Genomic DNA, 24,747 nt, shown 5'->3' on the forward strand with positions numbered 1-24,747 from the left:
TACCGGACACCTACTGACCTCTATACTTACCTACATGCCTCCAGCTTTCATCCAGACCACATCACACAATCCAAGCTCTAAGATACAGCCAAGCTCTAAGATACAACCGCATTTTCTCTGATCCCTTAGACAAGAGGCAAACACCTACAGAATCTTTATCAAGCATTCTTAAAACTGCAGTACCCACCTGGTGAAGTGAAGAAACAGACTGACAGAGCCAGAAGGGTACTGAGAAGTCACCTTCTACAAGACAGGCCCAACAAAGACAACAACAGAAAGCCACTAGCCATCACCTACAGCCCGCAACTAAAACCTCTCCAGCGCACCATCAAGGATCTACAACCTATCCTGAAGAACAGTCCCTCACTCTCACAGACTTTGGGAGACAGGCCTGTCCTCGCCTGCAAACAACCCCTCAGCCTGAAACAAATACTCACCAGCAACTACACACCACACAACAAAACTACCAACCCAGGAACCAAACCCTGCTACAAACCCCAGTGCCAGCTCTGTCCACATATCTATTCAAGGAACACGATCATAGGGCCTAACCACATCAGCCACACCATCCACGGCTCGTTCACCTGCACATCTACCAATGTGATATATGCCATCATGTGCCAGCAATGCCCCTCTGCCATGTACCTTGGCCAAACCGGACAGTCTCTACGCAAAAGAATAAATGGACACAAGTCTGACATCAGGAATCATAACATTCAAAAACCAGTAGAAGAGCAGTTCAATCTCTCTGGTCACTCAAACAGACCTAAAAGTGGCAATTCTTCAACAAAAAAACTTCAAAAACAGACTTAAATGTGAAGCTGCAGAACTGGAATTAATTTGCAAACCGGATACCACCAGTTTAGGCCTGAATAAAGACTGGGAGTGGCTGGGTCATTACAAAACCTAAACTTAATTTCCCCAATACTAATTTCTCCCTACTATTACTCATACCTTCTTGTCAACTGTCTATAATGGGCCATTCTCTTACCAATTCAAAAGTTATTTTTCCTCCCTTGGTATCCTGCTGTTAATTGACTTATCTCATTAGATTGACCTCACACTTGGTAAAGCAACTCCCATCCTTTCATGTATTTATACCTGCTCCTGTATTTTTCACTTCATGCATCTGGTGAAGTGGGTTCTACCCCACGAAAGCTTATGCCCAAACAAATGTTAGTTTCTAAGGTGCCACAAGTTCTCCTCGTTGTTGTTACAACAGAGATGTTATTTCACATGAGTTGCAACTTACCTGTACATGAGGTGGAGCACTTAGTACATATATGACAGCATTGGCCATATCTTCAGCTTTTAGACACTGGAAAGACAGAACCAATATTAACCGAGACAAAAGGTTACTTATGAAAATTTAACAGTAAAACTGCTCAGCTTTTATCAACCAACAACATTTCAAAAACAAAAACAGACACGGGGAAAACGTCATTAAAAATTTCACCAGGGAAGTTGATTGTTTTTATTTTTGCATTGGCTATTATGAATATTACTATTACAACAGTGCTTTGATGCATCAGCTGAGATTAGAACCCCAATGTGCTAGGTGCTGTACAAAAACATAGCGCAAAATGCCCTGTCCTGAGAGCTTACAGTCTAAATAGATGAGGCAGGCAAGACTCAGAAGGGAAACAGAAGCAGGGAGGGAGAAAGTGACTTGCCCAAGGTCATACAGCAGGGCAGCAGAAGAGCAGAAACTACAACCTCGATTTCCTGGCTTCTAGTACCATGTGCTGTCCACTTGATCACGCCGCTGCTCCTAGAAAGTGTATTTCAACTTTCTGGACCTCGGACACTATCCCTATGAGACACATATTGCAAATACTTCTAGCAGATTTTCAGCCAGTGGCACAGTCATAATTTAATGCCTGCAAACATGATTTGACCAGAGCAAAAGACTTTCAGAACTGGGCTGTTTGCAAAGGAAAAATATACACTCTTCCCTTCCTGCCTTAGTCAGCAGCAGGCTATTCAGTATCCAAGTTAAACATACCCTATGCACTTCACTCACTTGTGTTGGATACTTTTATGTTCCATACTGTGTATAAACAAAAAAGGCATCATGAGCTAACCAGGGTGACTAGTGGGTTTGTGATGTGCACAGAGAGTTTTCAAGCTGCCAAGGAAGACCTGCTCCCTAGGTTAGGCAAATTGTGATCACACTCCATGGATTCCCTCTGGCAGGCTCAGATTGGGTTTTAAGCTTGTTTTAATGGGATTTGTTTTATTGAGACACTTCCCTCATATATTTAAAGGCTGATCAGAATAAAACTCCCATTATTGTCATTGTGTTAAAGATGAAGGGACAAGTCCCAGGGTGTGTCCAAAAGCATCTGGCCCAATAAGCAAAGGGCAGGACAGTAGCAGAGACCACACGTGGGAAAATCACCCTAGCAAGACTCCTCACCTCCCCACCTGGAAAGGAGGTTTTGAGGTGAGCAAGGGATATGGCCTGTGACAATGTGCATTACACAGGTCCACTGGGCTAAAATCCTGCATAGGATGGGGAGGAGAAGGATCAGACCATATCAGATACTCTCATTCATGGCCTGGATTAGAGCTCATGGCTTTACTTGGGGTCAGACCAATCAGCTGGGTTGAAAAGTCCATCCCTCAGCCCTGATGTACTTCCTCACAGAGCTAAACTTTCTGCCCCTTACCCAGATGGAGAACTACGTTCTGCTTTTGGGGTGAGGTGTGGGGGACAGACGATGCAACTAGGAGAGATATGGAAAACAACCTCTCAGCAGAAAGCTAGGGGGTTTTATGAGGAATGGGATGACACTCTGGACTTCATGGACAAACTGGGTAATAATTAGAAACATTGGAATTTCCATACTGCATCAGTCCAGTGACCCATCCAGTCCAGTATCCCATCTCCAGCACTGATGAGTACCAGCCATTTCAGAGGAAGGTACAAGAAACCCTGCGTTAGTCGATTAAGGGAAATCTGCTCCTTTGTAAGGTTCCTTCCTGACCCCCATTAGTTTGAGGCTGGCTTGTGTCTTGAAACATGAGGGTTTATATTCCTCCTAGAGCACTTCATTAAATAAATCAGACTTAAGATGAGCTCTGAAGGGGAGATGCTTAGTTTTTAAAAAATATTTTAAACCAACATCTCTACAAGAAGCTGGTTAGTTTCTGAATTTCCAAAATGGCAAGGTCCAGCTTTCAGAAAGTGTAGTCACTAATGGGGTACACTTGCCGGATATGTATTCTCTCCAATAAGACACAAGACACTTAACCCCGCAAAATGTCAAAAATTGGTTGATCTTTATACTTGGATGGTCTTCTTGTAAATAAGAAAATTTTTAAAAAAGACTGAAACATATTAACATCTACAATGTATATGTGGAGGTCAGTGCAAAATCTGAGATTCAGTCTGAAGAGTCCAATCCTGCTGAGGTGCTGAGAATCTCCTAATGGGTCCTGAGTCTCTTCACCACCCATTGATTTCTGTGAGAGTTGAGGATGCTGAGCATTTTTCAAGAACCGTTCAGTGACATGCAGACTTGGGGCCCTAAAAGATTATTAGTTAGAGAGAGATCATTCGCCATGCAATCAGTGTAAATTTCCTCTGCATTCGTTTCTCAGTTCCCTACCCTAATGCTTTCGTAGGTTGCAGCAGCTCTTTCTGGATCATTATCGTGAAGTTTAAAAGCAAATCCAGTTTCCACCAGTCCTGGAGATATACACTGGAAAAGAACAGAGCACATCCTAATGGGATCTGTAACTCCCCTTTCATGTAAAAAAAAAAAAAAAAAAAAAAAAAAAAAAAAAAAAAAAAAAAAAAAGACAAATATGTTAAGAGACTAGATACTGATTTAATGATCTCTGTAGGCTATTACCATGGGTACCCTCTGATATATTTCCCCAACCCCACAAAGAGAAGGTTCAGCACAGCAAATAACAAAATAACTTGCAATACAGTATAACTGCTGAATAAAATACCTCTGAGAACCAACCTTACTAAACAGCTTGAGCAAAGCTTCTGACTGGTTTTATCCATTTTTAATATATTTTTCCTCCTTCCTCAGTAAGTTACTGCAGCCCAGAAAAGGCTATTCTCCCAACAGAATCCCTATCTCTTGGTCTGGTTCCCCATCCCGTTCCCAGAAGGGAAACTGAGGCACAGGAGGGCTAAGTGACTCGCCTGAAGTCATTCAGTGAGTCATGGACAAAGTAAGCAGTAGAACCCAGGTCTCAAGGCTCCCGTTGCAAGTCCTTGTCCATTCACATTTGTATACTCACGTCTCTATGAGGATCTCAAAAGCACTTTACTAACATGAATTAAGCCTCCTCAAACCCTGGGGAGGTAGATAAGAATTATTAACCCCATTTTACAGAGGAGGGACCTGTGGCACAGAGAGGTTAAATTTCTACAACCATCCTTAATTCTGGTTGTTTCAACTTTTGGGTGTTAAACTCGGACAAATTAGGTGCTGATTTTCCAGTGTGTGGTATACTGAAAACTGTGTTAAAACTGTACGCTGTCACTTTAAATTGCAGGGATTTTTCCTGGCCCTTGTTGCAGGTTAGAGAGATTGGTAGGGGAGCATGTGATATGAGTCTAACAGCAGACGGCTTAGGGTATGTCTATACTACCCACCGAACTGGCGGGTAGTGTTCGATGTATCAGAGATCGATTTATCACGTCTCATCTGGACGTGCTAAATCGATCTGTTAATCGACACCCGTACTCCACCTTGGCTGGAGGAGTAAGCGGAGTCGATGGAGGAGCCGCAGCAGTCGACTCGCCGCCATGAGGATGGCCAGGTAAGTCGAACTAAGATACTTCGACTTCAGCTACACAAATAGCGTAGCTGAAGTTGCACATCTTAGTTCGAACCCCACCCCGCTAGTGCAGCCCAGGCCTAACAGTAAGGTTCGGTGAGTTGCGCCGACCTGTTTTAGGGAGCAGTCTTCTTTCTCGCTCTCTGTTTATTTGCAGCTTATGTGTTGTTATTCTGAATTCTCATAAATAAAGCAGTGTTACCTGGCAACCCTGTGGTAACAGTTTTTATGTTTTTATCTAACTTCTCTTGTGTGTGTGTGCACCATGAAATGTGTTTGAGTGGTAGGTGCTCAACAACCCTTGAAAATAAGGCCTGAGATATTTCAAGTTTGGGTGCCCAGAAGCTGAGGCACACAGCAAGTCAGAGGCCAAGCCAGGAACAGGTCTTCAGCCCTCTGGTTTAGAAGTTTTACCCTTGCCCTCCAAAACATGCCTTAAAGGTAAAACTTCCTACACACACCATGAGTGAGCATTCTACTGTTCATTATAATGGCAGGGAGAAAAACCACTCACTGTAGCTCGTATATGAGTCTTGGCTTCTCTAAGTTCTTGTCTTAGCCCCTCTGTGAGTGCTGTAACAGCATACTTGGTGGCACTGTAAAAATGAACAACTGACTGTGGCACGACACTGTGGCCATTCATGCTGAGAAGAAAACAGAAAAAAAAGGGGTGACTGGGGGGAGAGCAGGGAGCAGCATGAGATGTCCCAAACAGGAACCAGTACCATACTAAACAAATTGAAGTATTGCTGCCATAGTGAACCCAAAGAGAGGGGGAAAAAACAACATACCTATCCTACATGGATGAGTAAATATGGAATTTCAACCTTTCCCGCTGTAAGCTAGGAAATGAGCTAATGGGCTTTGCATAGTGGAGGAGCAAATTAAACTATAGAATGAAATGGGGAGAATCATGCACCGTGAGATTTTTTTTTTTTTACATTGATTTCTAGAGCTAGTTGAAAAGTTTGGACTTTTTTTTTTTTTTGAGGGGGTAGGGGCAACATTTTTATGACAATCTTTCCTGCCTTTGACAGTTTATAGAGTGGTCAAAATGTTTTAAAAAAATTGAAATTTTCATTGAAAATGTTCAAAGTTTTTAACTGGCTCTACTGATGTTCCCCAAAACAAATTAAAAAGAAAGAAAATTCAGACTCATCCCAAAGACTGAGCTCCTGGGGCTTCAATATGGGATGACACTAAGGCTCTGTCTATACTGGCAGTGTTAACCAGAAGTAGCCAATCAATGATGTAGCCACACCACAGAGTCAACACGCAAAAAAAGCTAAAAGCTGTGATTTGTACTGGTGCTATATGGATGGATAGACACCAACGGTTGTAACCAGGAAAAATCTCCAGTAGGCAAAGCCTGAGTTTATTAGAAGGTGAGAGGAATGTTTGTCATTGTAGGTACAAACAGAATAGGACAACATACAGGGGCCAGCATCAGTTGAAAGTCAATATTAGTACCAGACATGTGACTGTATCATCCCAGTGCAGAGTGCCTTTTGCAACACGTAAACCGTACATTGCAGCTGTGAACGGAGACCCCCTTCCCAGGCGGCTTCTCCATACTACCCCTACATTTGCCAGCTCAGTGGGCAGCAAAGAGTCTGGGCCAGGGAAGAGAACAGAAGAGCCATGTGTTTATGCAGATTCCTAAGTGGTTCAGCTGTTCTCTCTGCCTGTACCTTGGTCCCTGGCTGAAGTGGCGAATTTCACCTTCCCAAACCCAACACTTCACCCACACAGAGCTCCATTATTCAGGCTTTACATGAACGAATGTTGTTTATGAAGCACTACCAGGGGGTACCTGGGAGAGAAGAGGGTTCATTGACAGCCTGTGCCCCGATACTGTGTGTACAGTGGCACAAGAAGCAGCCTTATCTGGAAAAGGAGAAGCTGCGAAGTGCTACATACATAGGGCATGAAACAATATTGGACTAGTCAGTAACATATACTGGCAACCTGCTGCATGAATCTTTGGTATCAAAAACAGAAAGGCCAAAAAAAACACACATTCACAGAAAAACTCCCAGTTAGATACAGACGGACTTCCAGAGACAAGCAGCAGTGGAGACAGATGCTTCGCACTGTAAAGCGACAAAAGAAAACAGCAAAGAAAGCCAACCCACAGCAAATTAGGCCTATTTTCAGTGAATACCACAATCCAGTCTCTCACCTGTTAATGTTAATAATATGGCCATCATCAATGTTTCTCTCCTTCATGGACCGATAGACCTCCCGAGTGCAGATACTTACGGCCATAACATTGACCTGAAACAGCAGGAAAAAAATGAAGAGTAAAGCCCCTTGCAGTAACCATGGATTTCATGCTCATCCTTGCATGCTTGGGATAAACTCTACCTTGATTTACAACCCATGTAACCACACTGCACCCAAAGGAATAGGTTTTGCTTAAATATACTAGCATGCGCTTTAAAACAGGTCATAGAGGAAAACGTGGCTGGAACCAGCATTGGTGACTAACAAAGAATCCACAGCCACCTGGGGCCTCACAGTTGTCACTACAATGCAACCTCTACCATTCAGAACTTAACAGGATAGACGTCTGATCCTCCAGCTTCAAAGCACAGGTTCTTACAACTTGAGATTAAAAAAAAAAAAAGACCCTCTACTAGCTGTCACCAGTATAGGTCCTAAGATAAATGCTCAGGCAGTTCTGATTCTATCCTGTAGAGTGCAGTAGTGACACATACACTAACAAGTTTATTCCAGTATCTATAGGACTTGTAAAGTTTTATACCATAACAACAACAACATTCATTTTAAGGGGGTGAAATTCTCTAGGCTTTGTCTCAGCCAGTATGAATTTTATTTAATTGTTTTAAAACAAAGTGAGAGGAAAGTCGTGTTTGGTTGGTTTTGTGTTATGGGAAAGCGAAAACTATGTTTTCTCATTGTAAGTTCTTTGAGCCAGGGACTGACTTTTTATTCTGTGTGTGCGCGACACCTTGGACAGTGGGGTCCTGGTTCATGACTGGAGCTCCTCAGAGCTACCTCAATAAAAATAAATTAAATAAATAATAATAATTTTTTTAAAAAACATTTCTACACATTGCTGAGCATATAAACACTACCTGGGCATTTAGCCAGCACAATGCCATCACACTGGGAACTTGAGGCTAAAATCCTGATGTACCAGGTTAAAAATTTACCTTGGTTATGTGGGAGGTCTCTAGAGGTCTCACCAAAGTTGCCCTGTATTCCAGGGCTGGAGTAAAGCCCAGAATAGGCAGGGTATTTCAAATTATTTGATTTCACAGTTAGCAAGGTCAAGGAAAGTGTGAATGGAATGTTTCAGTCAAAATCTTAAAACAAACAACCAAAACTAATCTTTGAGATACAGATCTTGGCTTTTAAAAGCCTCTATGAACACCAGTGCTGCTCTCTGTGAAGCCATAAAGTCGTGAGTATAATGGCCTCAGATTCTCAACTGATGTAAATCAGCATTATTCCACTGAAGTTAATGGAGCTGTGCCAGCTTACACTAGCTGGGGATCTGGCAGCTTGCCTCTCTATTAGGCTATTTGAAGGAGCAAGGACGGAGGGGCGTTTCTGCAATGTTTAATGTAGAAAGCTAAAATCATCATGATCTTGCAACACAGATTGCTTTACAACATGCAGTTACATTTGGGGAGGATGCCAAAAAGTAAATGTTTTACCATCAGGGGGGAAAAAAAAAAAAAAAACACCTCACCCACTACACTATGAATCTTATTAACTGTGCTACTTTAGTGACAAGTGTAGGGAAATCAATATGTAGCATCAAAGAGTCTCCAGGACTCAGTTGGACAAAGGTGAAGCAGCAGCTGCCAGGATTTGTTTTACTCATCCTGAGGCTCACAATCATCTCAAGTAGTTGAAGCCTCTCCAGGAGAATATGAGAGCTACTGGTTTCACTGGCCTCTGTGAAAATGTGCCTCGCATAGCACTGTATTGTTACTTTGCACACACACACAGCAGAGGTATAGTTAAACTGCAAAAAGCATCCCTGGTCAATGAAAACTTTCAAAAGACCCAGAGAGCCAGGACTTTTCTCCTATCCCCACACCACGCAAGAGTTACTGAATGTGATGGTATGTGCACTGGAATCTTTTGCCTCTGGGCTGGAATGTAGCCCACGTGCAGTGGACGGAGGGTTCTGCTTGAATTCATGGCTGTAAAGGTCAGTGGGTAAAGCGTGAAGGAGTTGTTACAATATTATAAACAAGCTGGGAGAATAGCGGGGAGAACAGAAACCTCATAAACCAGCGGAAAGGAGATGGGAGATATTTAAGAGCAGGTTAGACACACACTTATCAGGGATGGTCTAGATAACACTTAGCCCTGCCTTGAGTGCAGGGGACTGGACTAGATGACCTCTCGAGGTTCCTTTCAGTCCTTCAATTCTAAGAAAAGAGGGGAAGGATGGTCCTGTGATTAAAGCACCATACTGGGGCCCACAAAGATATCTAGGTTCCTATTTCAATGAGAGTCAGGCATCTAAATACCTTTGAGAAGTTGGGCCTGAGCCTTTGGGCTGGTGTGGACGGGCATGACAGGTGAGACTAGAGTCCTGCCTTGTAACCTTTTCCTTTTGGAGGGGCTTAGCCCTGAGCGTCCCCTGTACAGCAAAGCTGTAGCTATGACCAGCCTCTGCGCTGAGGATGCAGGCTCTTTGCATCCTCCCCCACCTGCAAAAGGACAGCCATAAATCACTCCATTAAAGTTTCAAGGCCTACCAGACATTGCACAAGGTGGTGGCTCTCGCTGAGTTTGAAAGCCTGGATCTCTGATTTGGTGTTAAACGTTAACCTTTGGTTATCTGTCTTCTGGGCATAAACCTGACTGCTTGAAGCCTCTCTGTGCCAGGAGATGCAGGGATTGTTTTCAAGGTATGGGTGTGGGTGTGTGTGCATGCTCCTATTCCAAAGCCACTACCTTGTGATAATGGAGAGCCGTCCCATGACTCATTGGGCGTTGAGACTTGGGGTGAGATTTTCAAAACCCCACTGAGTTTTATATTCCTAAATCATACAAGTGTTTTTGGAAAACCCATCCCCCCTTAGTTCACACCCCAGCCAGGAGCTGCATCGTACATGTGGAGACAAGCCATGCTGAGGAAGAAAACATTGTTTTCATTCTGCCTATGATTTTATGAGCTAGATCTTTAGCTGGTGTAAAATCGGCACAGCTCCATCAAAGGAAATAGAGCAACATTGATTAACACCAGCTGAGAACCTGCTCCCACACTTGTAAAACCTTTCCTATTTCTGATCAGAGGGATTGTTGTCTTTGATCCACCTGGCTCAGGATCTGACAGTTCTCATTTCTGACCTTTTCGATTTGTCTGCTACTTTGTGCAGATCTACCTGGAGAGATTCGAAGAAACTAAACTCAGAGATATTGGAAAAAAGGGGTAATTTGCTGCAAGTCCCAAAATAGAATCAGCTGAGCAATATGCTACCAATATACCTCTCATCCTAAGAAGATCTCAGCTACAGATTGGCAAGAGGCCATTTTTCTGCCCATCCAACTGGAGACAAAGTACCATAATAGGAAACGGAACCGGGGGAAATTAAGACAAAACCATGGTATAATACCAGCCAAATCTGAAGTCCTTCTCAAGACACGTTCCTGCCAACGTCGATGGGAGTGCACCTGACCGAGGATGGATAAAAATCTCAGGGCTTGTTTCCGTTGCTCCGTTCTTGCACTTGGGACAAGGGCACAAGAGTGGCTTTAAACCACCTTTGCATTCCCCATATCCTGGGGCCCTGCAGGAACCTGGCTAGCCCTTGCCTCGAGACTGCTCGAATGTAGCTCTCTATGAGCCCCAGCATGCAGAGAATAGGGGTAATGCAGTATACATCAGTGATGCCCATGACGTCCCCCTATGCCAGGGGCCCTGATGCTCTCTCCACACCATTCAAAGGAGGTCCTCTGTACAAGGGGCATTTTGTGGATATTTTGGGGCTAGGGGATATTTCCACCCTTTTTAAGGTCACTTTATGCTGCCAGAGTGGCATAAAATTCACACTCATACACTGTGTATTTGTTGAGTGCCAACAACTTGCTCAATGCTGTAAAGGACACAAAGAGGATGTGGTCCATGCCCCTGAGAAGCCTGCAGTCAGGGGGGAGGGAAAGCGGGGGAGAATACACAAGAGACAACAGTTCAGGTGACAAGGATCTGGAATCCCACAGCAGAGCAGTAGGGGCTGTAATAAACAAACAATAGCACTTCTCTGGCTGGTGGCGCTACAGGAAGAGGTTTCAAGGAAGAAACATGGGAAGAGGGCTCGTTAAAAATCAAAGTCAGTCTCATAAGCTCATAAATGATGTAAGGAGACAAGAAACAGTTTAAAAACCCTTCCATTAAATTTAAGGCCTTAAATGTCTCCTAAAGAAGGGATCTAGGGTTATTTGGAAATTCCCCGCCCCTTCGCACTTCTTCAGCACAGCTGGACTTTGAAATGCTTCTCTAACACCCTCCAAAATAAAAGCATTTGCTAACACTTTTCTTCCTGCAGAACATTTGAAGAAATTCTCTTCATACTATTCTGAGCACTGCAAAGACCCAATGGCCCATGAAAGGAGCTGGCAGCCTTTGTTTCAAGAAACTCTTGAAAAGTTTCAGACAGCGTATGTTGATTAGAGGCACACATGTGGCATTCAGTAAGTGTATTCCTCTGATGAATATGTAGTTAGAGAGAGAGAGCGCAAAAGCCTCACTGCCAGACCAAAAGCTATATGCAGCTACAGTGTGTTCAGAGAGTGAGATTTCCAGGCAGTGAGAGCATAGCTGTGACAAGGGGACTATTCAGAGAGGAAGCAAAACCCAGAGCTATTTTTAATAGCACTTTCAATGTTTACTAGCAGGTTAAAAATCATGAGCCAGATTCAGTAAAGCTGCTCAGATCAGGAAGGCTGATGGTACAGTGAGGCCTGTGATTTTCATGGACTTCCACTCCAGATTAAAAGTGCCACTGAAATTAGGTTCATTAGACACACGTTAGGTTAGGTTCAGCTCTCAGCTTCTAGCAAGCTGTCAATAAAGCCTCATTTGGATAATATTTGGACATCCCGGTTTATCACAGTGGCGTAACATCACCCTGACAATACCACAGCTACATCAGAGCAGACACACGCAGGTTGATTGTCCATACACAATGAGCAGAACATGCACTTCCAGTATGGAGGACTGTCATTTCCCATAACTTAACATTAGAAAAAATAAAAAAAGTTTCCAGAAGAGGGAGAGAGAACAGAAAGTCTCTCTCATACTGTAAGATCCCAAATCACCTCACAACCCTGCCTCCATTGCACACGGACTTCTGACATTTAAAGGCACAGTGCAGTACAGAAAACAGAACCATAAATACATGCACTTATTAATATTACAGTAGCATCTCCAACTAAGACTGTGGTCCCATTATGCTAGGTACTGTATGTACATCTCGTAGGAGACTGTTTTTGTAAATAATGAAATCGTCTCAGTGGTATCCAGCTCTAACCAGATTTTGAACAGAAAATAAAGTAATAGAGACCAGAAAAAAAAAAGGAATGATCTAGTTTATTAGGCTGATGTGAATCAACCCATTTTACTACCTATCGCTGCAAAAAACTGTGAAACTAACGGGATTAGCTACGAAAGCTGGCGCCTGGCATTTAATTTTCAATTTTAGTTTAAAAATTAGGATCTTCACTTTAAAAAAAAAATCAATAGATTGAAGGAAAAATAATATTGAAGGGTATTAAATATTTCAGTGCCACAGGATATAGGGCATGTGGTTAATAGCCACCTCCTCAAGGAAAGCCTGGGAAAATTAATAGGCCTCAAGACATCATCTGGAGGGTCAACAAAGCTGGACAAGGTGGGAAGTAGGTTCAGGACTCCTGTACATCTCAGGTGGTTTGATGGTGGCCTCTGGCATGTTTCAGAACAGTGAGCAGAAAGGCCTGCTCCTGTGTATGTGCACTCCATGCTATGGCTCTTCAGGTACATCAAACCACAACACCTCAGTATAGAGATGAACAGAAGATGGAGGGCAGGGATATTTGCCAATCAGTAACAAGGCACATCACATCAGTATGACATTTACCCCAGTGCAGAGAGTCATTACAAGTCCTACATGTCACTAAAGTTCTATTCAAGTCCTCAAACGATGGGGCTCTGAGGATATGTCTAGGCTGCAGGCATTGGCTGGACAAACTCACCCAGAACTCTCAGTAATTACTCGTGGTGCTAGCCCAAGCTGAAGCATGTGCTGCCACAGCTTCATTGTTCCAAGACCCAGTGATGGGACAAGCCCTTCAGCCGACTGGTGGAAAGGCTAACAAGCACTCCTGTACTCAGGTAGCACCAGTTCGGTGCATCTGCAGAACCTGCACCATTCGGAGACATGGAACTTTGAAGGGTGAGACTGACCACAGAAGCATGGAGGAACTGCTAGTGAGCTCTGATAGAGAGGGGAGCTCAGCCTGAGGCACCTGCTTACCTTTTCCTTCACACCTGCTCCCCGCTCACCCTGCCCTGTTTGGGGCAGATTGACACAACAAGCTCAGTATGAATGAAGGCCCTTGAGGGCTGCTTCAAGCCAGTGGCCTACGGTGGGTCCTGGGAAGCACCACCAGAGGTTAGAGACAAGGAGAGTGTAAACTGAGCTCTGAAAAGACTCTGGGAGTGAGTTGAACTTCTGCCAGGAACAGTAAGATTGCCCAGGCCTGGGGACTCCTGCAGGAGGTTCAGGGGCAAGAGATTCAAAGATACGATAGCCAAGCCCAAGCTGAGGGCCGGCTGACTACAGACCTGAGCTAGCAAGATTTAAGCTAACCTGGGGGTATGTTGGCTCAGGCTGCAATCACACACAGTGGCTGCAATCTAGACATACCCTTAGTCTGTGAGTGGACATTTGACACAACTACGCAGTAATAACTCTCTGAGTGTGCAGGGATATGACAGTCCTCTAGGGCTCGTGGAATCAGCATGCCACAGATTCTAGGGCACCAATATTGCACACAGACCAGGAGAGAGCTTTCTATTACATCAAATCTATTAATCAGCCGTGGGTTATAGACACAATCATCCACTTCCAGAGAGACCTTTGGAGCATTTGTCGACTATAAAGGGGACCTCTGTGCTGAAGAAGTGTGACGTGATCACGACAAAATGCAAATCTAAATGAAATTGGAAGTATTGGAAATTGTATTTTGTTATTCTGGATTTGTCATTTTTCTTTGGGGGGAAGAGGGGATTTGGAGAGTGGGGTGCTTGAAAATAGGTCCTTTTCCCAATTAAAATGAAAATGAGGCCATTCCCAAGTTGAAAAAAAAAAAAAAAAGGGAGCTCAGCATGTCTGAAAATCAGTCCCAAGGTAAAATATAATCCAGTTAAAACTCAGAAACAAACAGTGACACAGTATTGCAGACCTCAGTAATATCACAACCCATAGGTTAGAATCCATGTAACACAAAATGACTAAGCATAGTTTTGGTAAGAAAAAGCGGGATAGTTCACAAATGGCCTAGGGTGACCAGATGTCCCGATTTTATAGGGACAGTCCCGATCTTTGGGTCTTTTTCTTATATAGGCTCCTATTACCTCCCACCCGTCTCGATTTTTCACATTTGCTGTCTGGTCACCCTACAAGTGGCAAAGCAACAAGAAAGCAAATTGTGGTCTTTGCCTTCACTAAAGAGGACAGCTATAGCAGAGCTATCCATGTAATGAAGTCATCCTGCAAGTATGTAGCAGACTCTCTACTGAAATGCTGCCACTTCTGTAGCCCAGTGGGCTAGCTTGCCTTTATTATATTTACCGCTTTGCATTATATTCTAATTTGCACTATATTTAGCAGTAATGCAAGAAACCTACAGGCCCGTATCCTGTAAGATGTTAGCTCCAGCAAGTTAGAATAAGGCTTGAGACCTATGAACTTTGAACGAATAAACGGCCCAACAGAAAACCCCCAAGTATTTGGAGAGCTGAAAATAGAATTTAAGGGGAAGTTCTGATCACAGATAAATAATTTAACCACAGAAGTGTCCAGGCAACAAACTGACGTACATAACAGGTACATGAGATACATTTAAGGCTGGCCTGCTTACTTGCCTATATATCTTCTCTTATAAGTTTCTTATTTTCTTATGGGTTTGATTGGGGAGGGATAGCTCAGTGGTTTGGCCTGCTAAGCCCAAGTTTGTGAGTTCAATCCTTGAGGGAGCCATTTAGGGATCTGGGGAAAAAATCTGTCTGGGGATCGATCCTGCTCTGAGCAGGGGGTTGGACTTGATGACTTCCTGAGGTCCCTTCCAACCCTGATATTCTACGATTCTATTTGTTTTATTATAATAGGTTTGTATTAGAGTATATTTTGGCTGTAACATAAGAGACCTGCAAACCACATCCTGTATGTTGAGCTACGGCAAAGTTAGCATACATATGTTTGGGACATTTCACCTAGATCAAGCGTTCCCAAACTTGGTTTGCGGCTTGTTCAGGGTAAGCCCCTGGAAGTAATCAATATAATTAATACATAATCTAAAGATCGGGCAACACTTCTAGGGTGGAACACAGCAGTTGTTTAACAGCACACAGCAACAGTGCTCAATTGAGGTGGTGAACCTCTGTAGGGGGGTGGAGATTTTGCAACATTTCTAAGACTATTTATTAGGCTGTGCCTTCACATTTGCTAATTTTTTTCCCATGAAATTTATACCCATGTTTCACCCCATGCCAGAAAATGATCTTATTTAACATCAAAACTCATTTTCCTGGGTAAAGAGAAGCCTGTGACGAGTACTATATTGGGGCAAAATAATCACTCCCCACCGCAAACTAGGCCAGGACAAGTGGATGCCTACAGCATATCAAGATAGAGAGGATGGGCTAGTGGCGAGGACACTGGGTTGTGAGTCAGAGCTGGGTTTGATCTCTGGCTCAGCCACAGCCTGCCTGTGTGACCTTAGGTAAGACATTATCTACCTCATGCCTCTGTTCCCCATGCAGGGAGAACAGTACTTTCCTATCTCACAGGAATGGCCAGAAGTTAAAATCCATTAATGACCGTGAAGTGCCCAGACAGTAGACTGATGAGGGCCAGATAAACACCTAGATAGACATACCACAGTGGTATTTTTTAATTAGGATGTCCTCTCCCCATCCCTTCTCCTTATTTCCCCACAGTCTCTTTGTATTTGGTTTTCACTCCACCTGTTCTCTGCTCCATTTTCCACCCTATTTTTTCCAGTGGCGATTTCCCTCCCTTTCTGCTCCCTTTTCCCATGGTCTCTGCCCTCCTCTAATCACGCCTACGTTCCAGATGGTTCAAGAATCAGGCAAAACACATTTTCCCATCCCTAGCACCCAGCCAGCAGGCGACACTTATCTCTGCATCCAAACGCTTGGTCATGGCAAAGACTTGCATCTCTTTGCCCAGCCCACCATAGTTCCCATTGTTTCGCGGGCATACTACTCACATCTATCATCATCCTCCAACCCTCCGTTTTCCCAGAGAGCAGGGGTTCGGGGCGAGCCAAGCCAGCATTGTTGATGCACACATCAACCCCCTGATGTAGAGTCTTGATTGCAGAGAACATAGATAGGATCTCCTCTTCATTGGACAGGTCGCACTTATAGGGGATAAGGACGCCAGAGTATCCCGCACTCTGGCATTCTGCTGCCAATTTCTAGAGAAAGAAAAAAGGAAGGAAGAGAAAAGTAATCAGAATCCCTTCCCCGGGGAAAGGCCCAACTGATCAGCTGTGCACTTCATTTCTGCCAGCAAGTACTTTCGTTATTAGTTTGTATTACAGCGGCACCTAACAGCCCCAACCAAGATCAAAGCCCCATTGTGCTAGACCTGTATAAATACACAGTATGAGACAGTTGCTGCCCCAAAGAACCTGCAGACTAAATAGGAAAGACAGACAAGAGGAACAGAGGCACAGACAGGGGAAGTGACTCACTCAAGGTCACACAGCCAACCTGCAACAGAGCCAGGAACAGAACCCAAATCTCAGCATGGTACACTATCTACCGGACCACACTGCCTCAGCAGATATGGCTGCCAGAATCTCCTGTTCTGATGACTAAAATTATGGTCCCTTGACCCTTGATTTTAAAACATCTTCACAGAAAGAGACTAAGACTATAACTACGCTACAAGCACTTCAGCAGCAGCACTGTAGCTATGCCACTATAGCACAGTAACGTAGACACTTGCTATAGCGATGGAAGGGGGATTTCAGTCACTGTAGTAAATCCACTCCATCAACCTAGCCATGTCTAAATCGAGGCTTAGTTCAGTTTAACTACTTCTCTCCAGGACGTGATTTTTTTCACACTCCTGAGCAGTGTAGCTATGTCAACCTAAGTTTTAGGTGTAAACTAGGCCTCAGACTTAGCAAGAGGAGGCCTGATCTTATGTGTAACATAGGCTGCCTTGCTGATTGCCTGTCACTTGCACATTACATTTGCTCATCCAGCTCCACAGAGCTTATCCTCTTGGGTTGGATGCTATAAATGTCACAGACATAACCACTCAAAACTGAATTCCCCTTGGTTTACATTTGTAAGGCCAGATCCTTAGCTGGCATCAATCAGCATCATTCCACTGAAGTGAACAGAGTTGCATTGATTTACACTAGCTAACAATCTGGCCCACGCTTTCTAGTGTGTGTGCCGGATTGTAGTATTTTACAGTAAGAAGATAATCTGCTGGGTGCAGAGGTGTTTTAAATATCAGACATCTCCAGGTAGCTTGAAAGAATTGAACCAAGGCATAGCATGGACTGTGGTCTCAGAACCATTAAAGGATTTATACAAAGTTCAGTCTTGGCCCTTATGACTCTTCACTGCACAAGACGACTATCCCTCACTGAAGTCATTTTTTTTTTTAATATTTAAAAACGTTTATTATTCAGATTACTTAATGTAGCCACCTTGCATGGTGCAAATAATTGTCAACCTCTACATTTATAATAAAGAGCAACACAAAGCAAAACTGGTCCACTGAGCCGCTGGGCAGCAACTCAAACAAAATATATGCTCTTATTACAGAATTCCCCCCAAAACACCCAAAGGAGAGAAAGCCTTGTAAAACAGATAGCTTTGTCTTAAGTCCTGAAGACAGTCAGCAAATTTAGGGACTGATCCAGTACTGTAAACTATGGGAGCCTTTCCATTTACTTCAGTGGGAATTGGATCAGGCCTGAGGAGGAATGAATTCAAGTCAAAGGTCCTCCAACCACACCAATCTAGCGCTGTTAGCTTGAACTTTCCATTGATTTCAATAGGACTTAAGTATGCACTTAAAAGTTAAGCACAGGTTTAGGTCTTAGCTGCATCAGAGACTTGGTTTACGCTGTCTGGTTTCCATACAAGTACTTTTCAGCGCCATCTGCACCACAGCGTATGCACCATGAAACACGGATGTAGATCCACCAAGTGTCTGATGTCTTGGCACACCCCACACTGTGACAATAACAGAGCTCATGCCTGGACATGACTTGCTTATGATTTAAGTTTCATTCGTGCGGTTTAATTAGCCAAAATAAATTATAAGGCACCAGCCTTTGCAGGAATCTTCCTAAAGGGCACCTAGGTTTGGGAGGACTGACCTGTCTGCTGCCCACAAGGAAGTGATCGAGGTCGAGGTCTAAGGGTCAGATCCGGCAGCCACTGACGTCAATGGAAAGACTCCCCTTGATGTGAGTGGGCACTGGATCAGGCATTAGCACTGTTGTTCAAGAGTGATTCCCGGTCTAGTGATCCAGCCCTGATCATCTTAAAGTGACAGACGTAAAGGGTACTGTATGTAGTAATAATTATTTATTATTAATATATAAATTGTTATAGATTAAATAATAATAAATAACAACAACAATAATAAATAATAACAACAACAACACCACCACCCTTCCCTTACCAATTGATATATTCAAAGGGGTTAGGTCTACAAAATCAACTAAAATGTATCATTAATGCTTTTAGGTCATTCTGACCTCCCGTGTATCAGAGGCCACTAAACACCACTAAACAACCCATACTCAGCCCAACAACCAGAGTTAAACCAAAGTACTGTATTACAGCCCTCAGGTGACTAAACTATTGTGCGCCCAACCTCCCTCTTCCCACTGGAACTGAGGTGTTTGTTTATATATCGGTCTTTGTAGTAACAAGTAGTTTAAACAACAACAAAAAGACAAGCAAAACCCATGGCCGGCTTCTGGAGAGTCCTGAATAAGACAGGGTGAAATTCACTCTCAAAATACACATGCAGGGCTTTGTTAATGCAAGCAGCAGGAGGGATGAGTGATTTAAATTGAGCTCTCCGCAACAATCAGTTTGTCAAAGAAACATCAGTGGAACGTCAACATTAAAAGAACTAGCTCATTTTTAAAAGACACAGAGTGAATAGATTCTGCCCCGCCGAAGGCAATGACAAAGCTCCCATTGATTTCAATGAAACCAGGATTTCCCCCTCAATATGTAAATGTTGGGAACTAGTTACCTTGACATTGTCTTTTAAAATTAATATACAAGACAGTGAAAATGTACTAGAGTTCACACATTGCCTTCTTGGAATATAAATATTCAGTTGGAATGTTAAATTGTAACATACAGCATATAAAGAGTTCCTTTCTTTGGGGAGAAAAATTAAAAACCAAATCAGTAAATGAAACTGGATTCTCTTAAGTGTTCCCCTCCCTTTCCCATAAAATATTAGGGTTACAGCTGGTTCACATTTTTCAAAATTCAAGTTTTTGATTAAATTTTCAATTGAAATATCTATTTTCGACCGGGGAGGAGGAAATCAGAAAAAAAATGTGATGCTCTCTCCCCTGCTCATTTTCTGATCAAGTCCAGTCAGAATTTTAAAATATTAGCAACTGCTTCAGGGGTGTTTTGGAGTTTGTTTGTTTGTTTGTCTGTTTGGTTTTTTTTTTGGGGGTGGACTCAGTAAACCTCGGTTTTGTTCCCAGTTACTGCATTCATTTGTGCGTCACAGCCATATTTTCAAAAGTTTGTTTCTTGTATTTCCACCTTTAAAGACTGATCATATTCTTCCCCACTGACCTCAGCTGGAGGTTTTGTACTCTCAGAGCTCTCATAATTCAGGAAATTTGGGACTTCATCAAAGTCAACAGAGCTATTCTGATTGACACCAGCTGAGAGTCCAGCTCAAAGAATCTCAGAGGTGGATAACTAAAATCAGCAGCTACTTTTGAACATTTTGACCTTAATATATCTCATTTTCCCCATCTGTAATTCTGACTTGCCTCACAGGCATATTGTGAGGCTTAATTCATTAACGTTTGTGAAACACTTTGAGATCTTAGGTAGGAAAGAGCTACTGTATTCCAGGTTTGGACAATGCACTCATTATCATGGTATCCAAGCTGGAGACACATAAAATAATATTCATAAAGCTTTCAACATACACACATGGCACCTCCAAATAGGTGCTTGCGTCACTATAAACAATATACATAAGAAACAACAATGGTTAAAACCTCTAAAAAGTAAGAATATAAAAGCCAGATGGAAGGGTGGGGCGATTTGACACATGAAACAAGAGTAATTTAAAAGACAAAGCACTTGAGAAGGAAAGACAATCTCACATCCTACAGGCTACTGCAATAAACCAAAAGGTCACCTGCCAACCTACAGGGAGGTGGTGAGACCTCAGATAGGTTGAGGGAGGGAGTTAAGTCACAAGCAGATCAGCACTGTTTGTGCTGAAGCAAGGAACATGATCGTTAGGGCATCATTCACTCAGCACTGATGGTGTAACCCAAACCCTGCCCCAGATAAAAGAGGGGAAAAAATAATCAAGCTTTAAACATGCAAAGAACAGTACACAGTGATACAAATGCACAGTTCTGTACCACAAGTAAGAGTCTGTAAGATGATGTCCTTTCAACTTAACCTATCTCTGATATTTTTTCCATACCCTTGTCCTTTATTTCCTTGAAATGTCGCTGGTCACCTTGGGCCTGGTTCTCAGTTATGCTAAGGCCCTTTTATGCCATGCTGGCAGCATAAAAGGGTCACAGGACTAAAAGTGGATGCAAGTGTAATTCAGGCGTAAAGTAGTTCTCAGAGCTTCCAAACAAGAGGTAAATGACACGCACTTTAACACCCCTTTTACGGCTAGAGTGGTGCAAAGCAGTGTTAGGGCTGGTCTACCCTGGAAATGTCCATCGGCATAGCTACATTTCTCAGGAGTGTGAAAGATCCACAGCCCTGAGAGATGTTGCTGTCTCTAACCCTCAGTGTAGATAGCACCAGGTCAATGGAAGAATTCTTCCATCACCCTAACTACCGCCTCTCTGGAAATTGGATTAACTACACCTACAGGAGAACCCCTCCCAGCACTGCTGTGTGTGTCTACACTGAATTGCTACAGCGACACACCTGCAGCGCTGAATATGTGCTGTGTTACCAAGTCCCTACATCACCACGTAACATTGGCAAAAGAAAAGTGTCTTTGCATTTTGTTTCTCCGCAGTCACAACTCTTCTATTGAATCCCATAGGATATCTGTGCCGAACTGAATGGAGTAAGGGTTTCAGGCTTTGGGCCCAGGGCTTGACTTCGCTGCTAAAAAAGATGCATTTTGTATCTCAGGGTAACTATTATCCATGAACCATCCCGAGTTAAAAATACAGAGAAGACCAGGGACTTCAATTTTATATGAGGTAAACTAGGTAAAGTCAACTTCACGTGGGGTTATAGTGCTGACCTCGCTTAATTTACCTTGAGGTGAAGCAAAAATGCCAGGCTTTCACAGTGTTTTTACCGTATTAGTTACCCTGAGGTAAAAAACACACACCTTTTCAGCAATGAAGACAAGCCCTGATTATGATCTCACCTACACCACTGCAAACCAGGAATAATTCCACTAAATCAATGAAATTACCAGATTAAAAACAGTGTAAGCAAGAGATGACAGCACCTAGTATATCGGCATCCTGCTCCATGACTGGGGCTTCTAGGCACTACAGTCATAAAAATAATGATTTGTTTATTAATAATAATCAGGACCTGTGAGCCCAGTTCACGATTTCCTGCATTGTATACAATCACACCATGCAAAACAGATATAAAGTGCTACCATTATCATCTGGTAGCCTTTTATCCCCATTTTCCATTAATGTAAATAACTAAAGTTCCCTATACTACAAACCAACTCCCCTAATACTGGCCTTAGCATTACCCCCCCACCCAGACTTGTCTGGAGCTATTCCTCGTTTACACCAATGTAACTGCAATCACGCAGTCAGACCTTTAATTAGCAACTAAATCCCAGCAAAAGCGCCTTGTTACAAGTAACTGTCAGTTTGCACAATGTAAGTTTACACTGAATTTTGTTTATTTGCCCTTAAAAAACAAAAAAGAGACATGCATACCATGCTCAGAGAGTGCTAGGATTCATTACATATAGTAAACAACAAACCTCTACATTGCAAAATGCATGATGATCCCGTATCAAAAAACTATCAAGTGAGAACAGGATGAAATTCTGCTCCTTCACAAGAAGCTCAAGAAAAGGTCTTTGTGCAGGGGAGGCTTAGGGCTCACTGTATATGAACAGAAAGATGAAGATTATTGGATCCATTTTTTTCCACAGTTCTGTTGTGCTTGGGTCTGTTTGTCCTCTCTTCCCCCAGAATTTAATAGGCAAAATTCATAAAGCAGCATTACATTATGGGAACCAAAGGGAATTTGTGTGTAAGTGCTTTTTTAATGTGAATGCTTCCAACATAAATATGGCTCAATTTATTATTCATTTGTGCAGCTTTAAGGGCCTGATTCTCCCCTCACAGCAGTGCAAATTAGGAGCCACTCATTTGAAGTCAATGGTATTACACTGGTGTAAATCGGAGGGGAATCAGGCCCTGAGTTTATTAGGGTTTTGTTTTTTTTCAATCCTGCCTGTATGCAGAGAGGATTAGACTCTTCACACACATTCACAGGGGATATTAACATTTTGTTTCCTTGCTTAGTTTTCATCTTTTATTGCAGGAGCTTGAATAGCTTTCCAGCTTATCACTTACACACTGTAATGCATTTCTTCTATGCATTCACCCCCTGGAACCCACATCCTGGTCCCTGCTTCAGCTGCTTTACAATTGCCCTAACTTAGAGCAACATTGAGGCTCCTCAAAAATGCACATGGGGCAAAAGCCACTTCCAGACAGCCCCTGGGATCAGAAGGGGGTATAAAATCGACACACTTTTACCTCCCTGCATCAGGTTTTGCATCAAGAACAATACAAAGATCTAGCTCCATGTGGCTGATCTGTCCTATGTATTTGTATCCATTTGCCCGGGAGGTTGTGACCCAGTATAAGCAAACCCTTATGCGTCTCCATGAGAATTTTTAAAGGCAAAAATCAGATCATTTGAGAGGAAAAAAATTAAATGATAATATTAAAAAAAATATTTGCAGAGACAAGATTCTGAATCCGTATGGTGAAAGTCTTTTTAACATTATTTAACTGCACATACATGTTCTGTGCTCGTACAGCACCCAGCACAACAGAGGTCTCATCATAAGATCGGGGCCACTAATAAAAATAATAAATAATGTCACAGCCTGGAGGGTGACAAGCTGTAGGCTTAACACACACAAGTGTGGATAAAGGACACAGCAATTGCATGCATTATCATTGCTAATTACTCATTATCAGTGATTATTATAAGCATCCAGCTCTTTTATCAAACTAAATGATACACAGCTAATGAAATGAGAGGCTCTGCAGCTCTGCATGTGTGTTAATCATTCAACAGCCACAGCCCAAAATTCTCCAGAGGATGCCCTCTCACCCGGAAGGGCCCTGATGCTAATGAGAAACAGCATCTCATCTCTGATGTGTCACATTAGAGACAGTGACAGCTTCCAGCATGAGGCAATAGTCACATGATGTCTGGCTGCTGGGGAGAGATGGACTCTGGCTACAAACATCCACCAAATCACTCAAAGTTCTGTAGCCCGCAGCCGTTTCACCAATGTGACATTTCAGCAGGTGAAATAAAACGTACATCCCATTAAAGGGAGCTTTCTTTTCCTTTATAGCCCCTCTCTCTGTATCCAAAGTGACTGGCCACTTGCAGGACAGTGAGGGGACAACCCCTCCTGATGCAGTGCAGTGCATGGCTATGTGACATATCACGTGTCATAAGCCCTTTCCTCCACAAGAGACTGATTTGTGTTGCATTCTGACAATGCAAACAGATAACATTTGCTGCTGCAAAAATAAATCAGTAAAAGGCCCACAGCCACACCAACTTGTGCTGTGATCTGACCAGATCTCATGGATCTAAGCAGCCTTGTGCAGGGTCAGTACTCGAACAGGAGGCCTCCAAGGAGCACCTTGAGAGGGTTTCAGAGATGGCACTCTTCCCTCTGTGTCCAGGGTGAATACCTGCAGCAGTATGGCGCTAGGATTTCAGATGGCTGCAGGTGCTGATTTCTGGATGAGATGTAAAACTAAGGCGTTAACTGCTTGCAGCGTTTTCCTCATGGGCCATCTCCACACCTATTGAAATCAGAGGGCGTCCTTCCATGGACTTCAATGGCTTTTGAATTAAGCCCCATCAGGGTAAGGTGCTAATCCAAGCTGGAACCTGGGCAGACAACAGGGCTGACTATCTAAATTCCAACTACATTTCTACCGGATACAGTGGCCCAGATTGCATTGTCCTACAGAAATACCAGTGGGAGGAGGTTTGGAAGCGGAAAACTCTGCATGAAAAGCATTCCACTAAATGGACAGCAGCTTTGCCCCCCAGCTCCTCTGCATCCCAGTTTCCACTTAGGACAGAGGTTCAGTATAACAAGAGTGATAAACCAATGCATTAAAGATCTATCCCATCTGGGGGCCACTAACAAGCCTGGCAGCCAACTTTCACTGCTTATTAACAGA

General features: G+C 43.1%; 1 protein-coding gene across 1 annotated transcript in view; it reads right to left on the reverse strand.

Moving 5' to 3' along the window:
* The window catches only part of DHRS11 (dehydrogenase/reductase 11), a 63,525-nt gene that overhangs the window by 2,386 nt on the left and 36,392 nt on the right, over positions 1-24,747 (reverse strand). The window contains exons 2-6 of the mRNA XM_032779342.1: positions 16,291-16,500; positions 6,989-7,083; positions 5,321-5,450; positions 3,615-3,707; positions 1,253-1,318 (exon numbers count right to left, since the gene is read on the reverse strand). Of these exons, the coding sequence (XP_032635233.1) occupies positions 1,253-1,318; positions 3,615-3,707; positions 5,321-5,450; positions 6,989-7,083; positions 16,291-16,500 (594 nt within the window). The remainder of the gene's footprint in view (positions 1-1,252; positions 1,319-3,614; positions 3,708-5,320; positions 5,451-6,988; positions 7,084-16,290; positions 16,501-24,747) is intronic.

The sequence above is a fragment of the Chelonoidis abingdonii genome, chromosome 20 (genome assembly GCF_003597395.2).
Source record: "Chelonoidis abingdonii isolate Lonesome George chromosome 20, CheloAbing_2.0, whole genome shotgun sequence".
In the NCBI taxonomy this organism is placed as follows: Eukaryota; Metazoa; Chordata; order Testudines; family Testudinidae; genus Chelonoidis; species Chelonoidis abingdonii.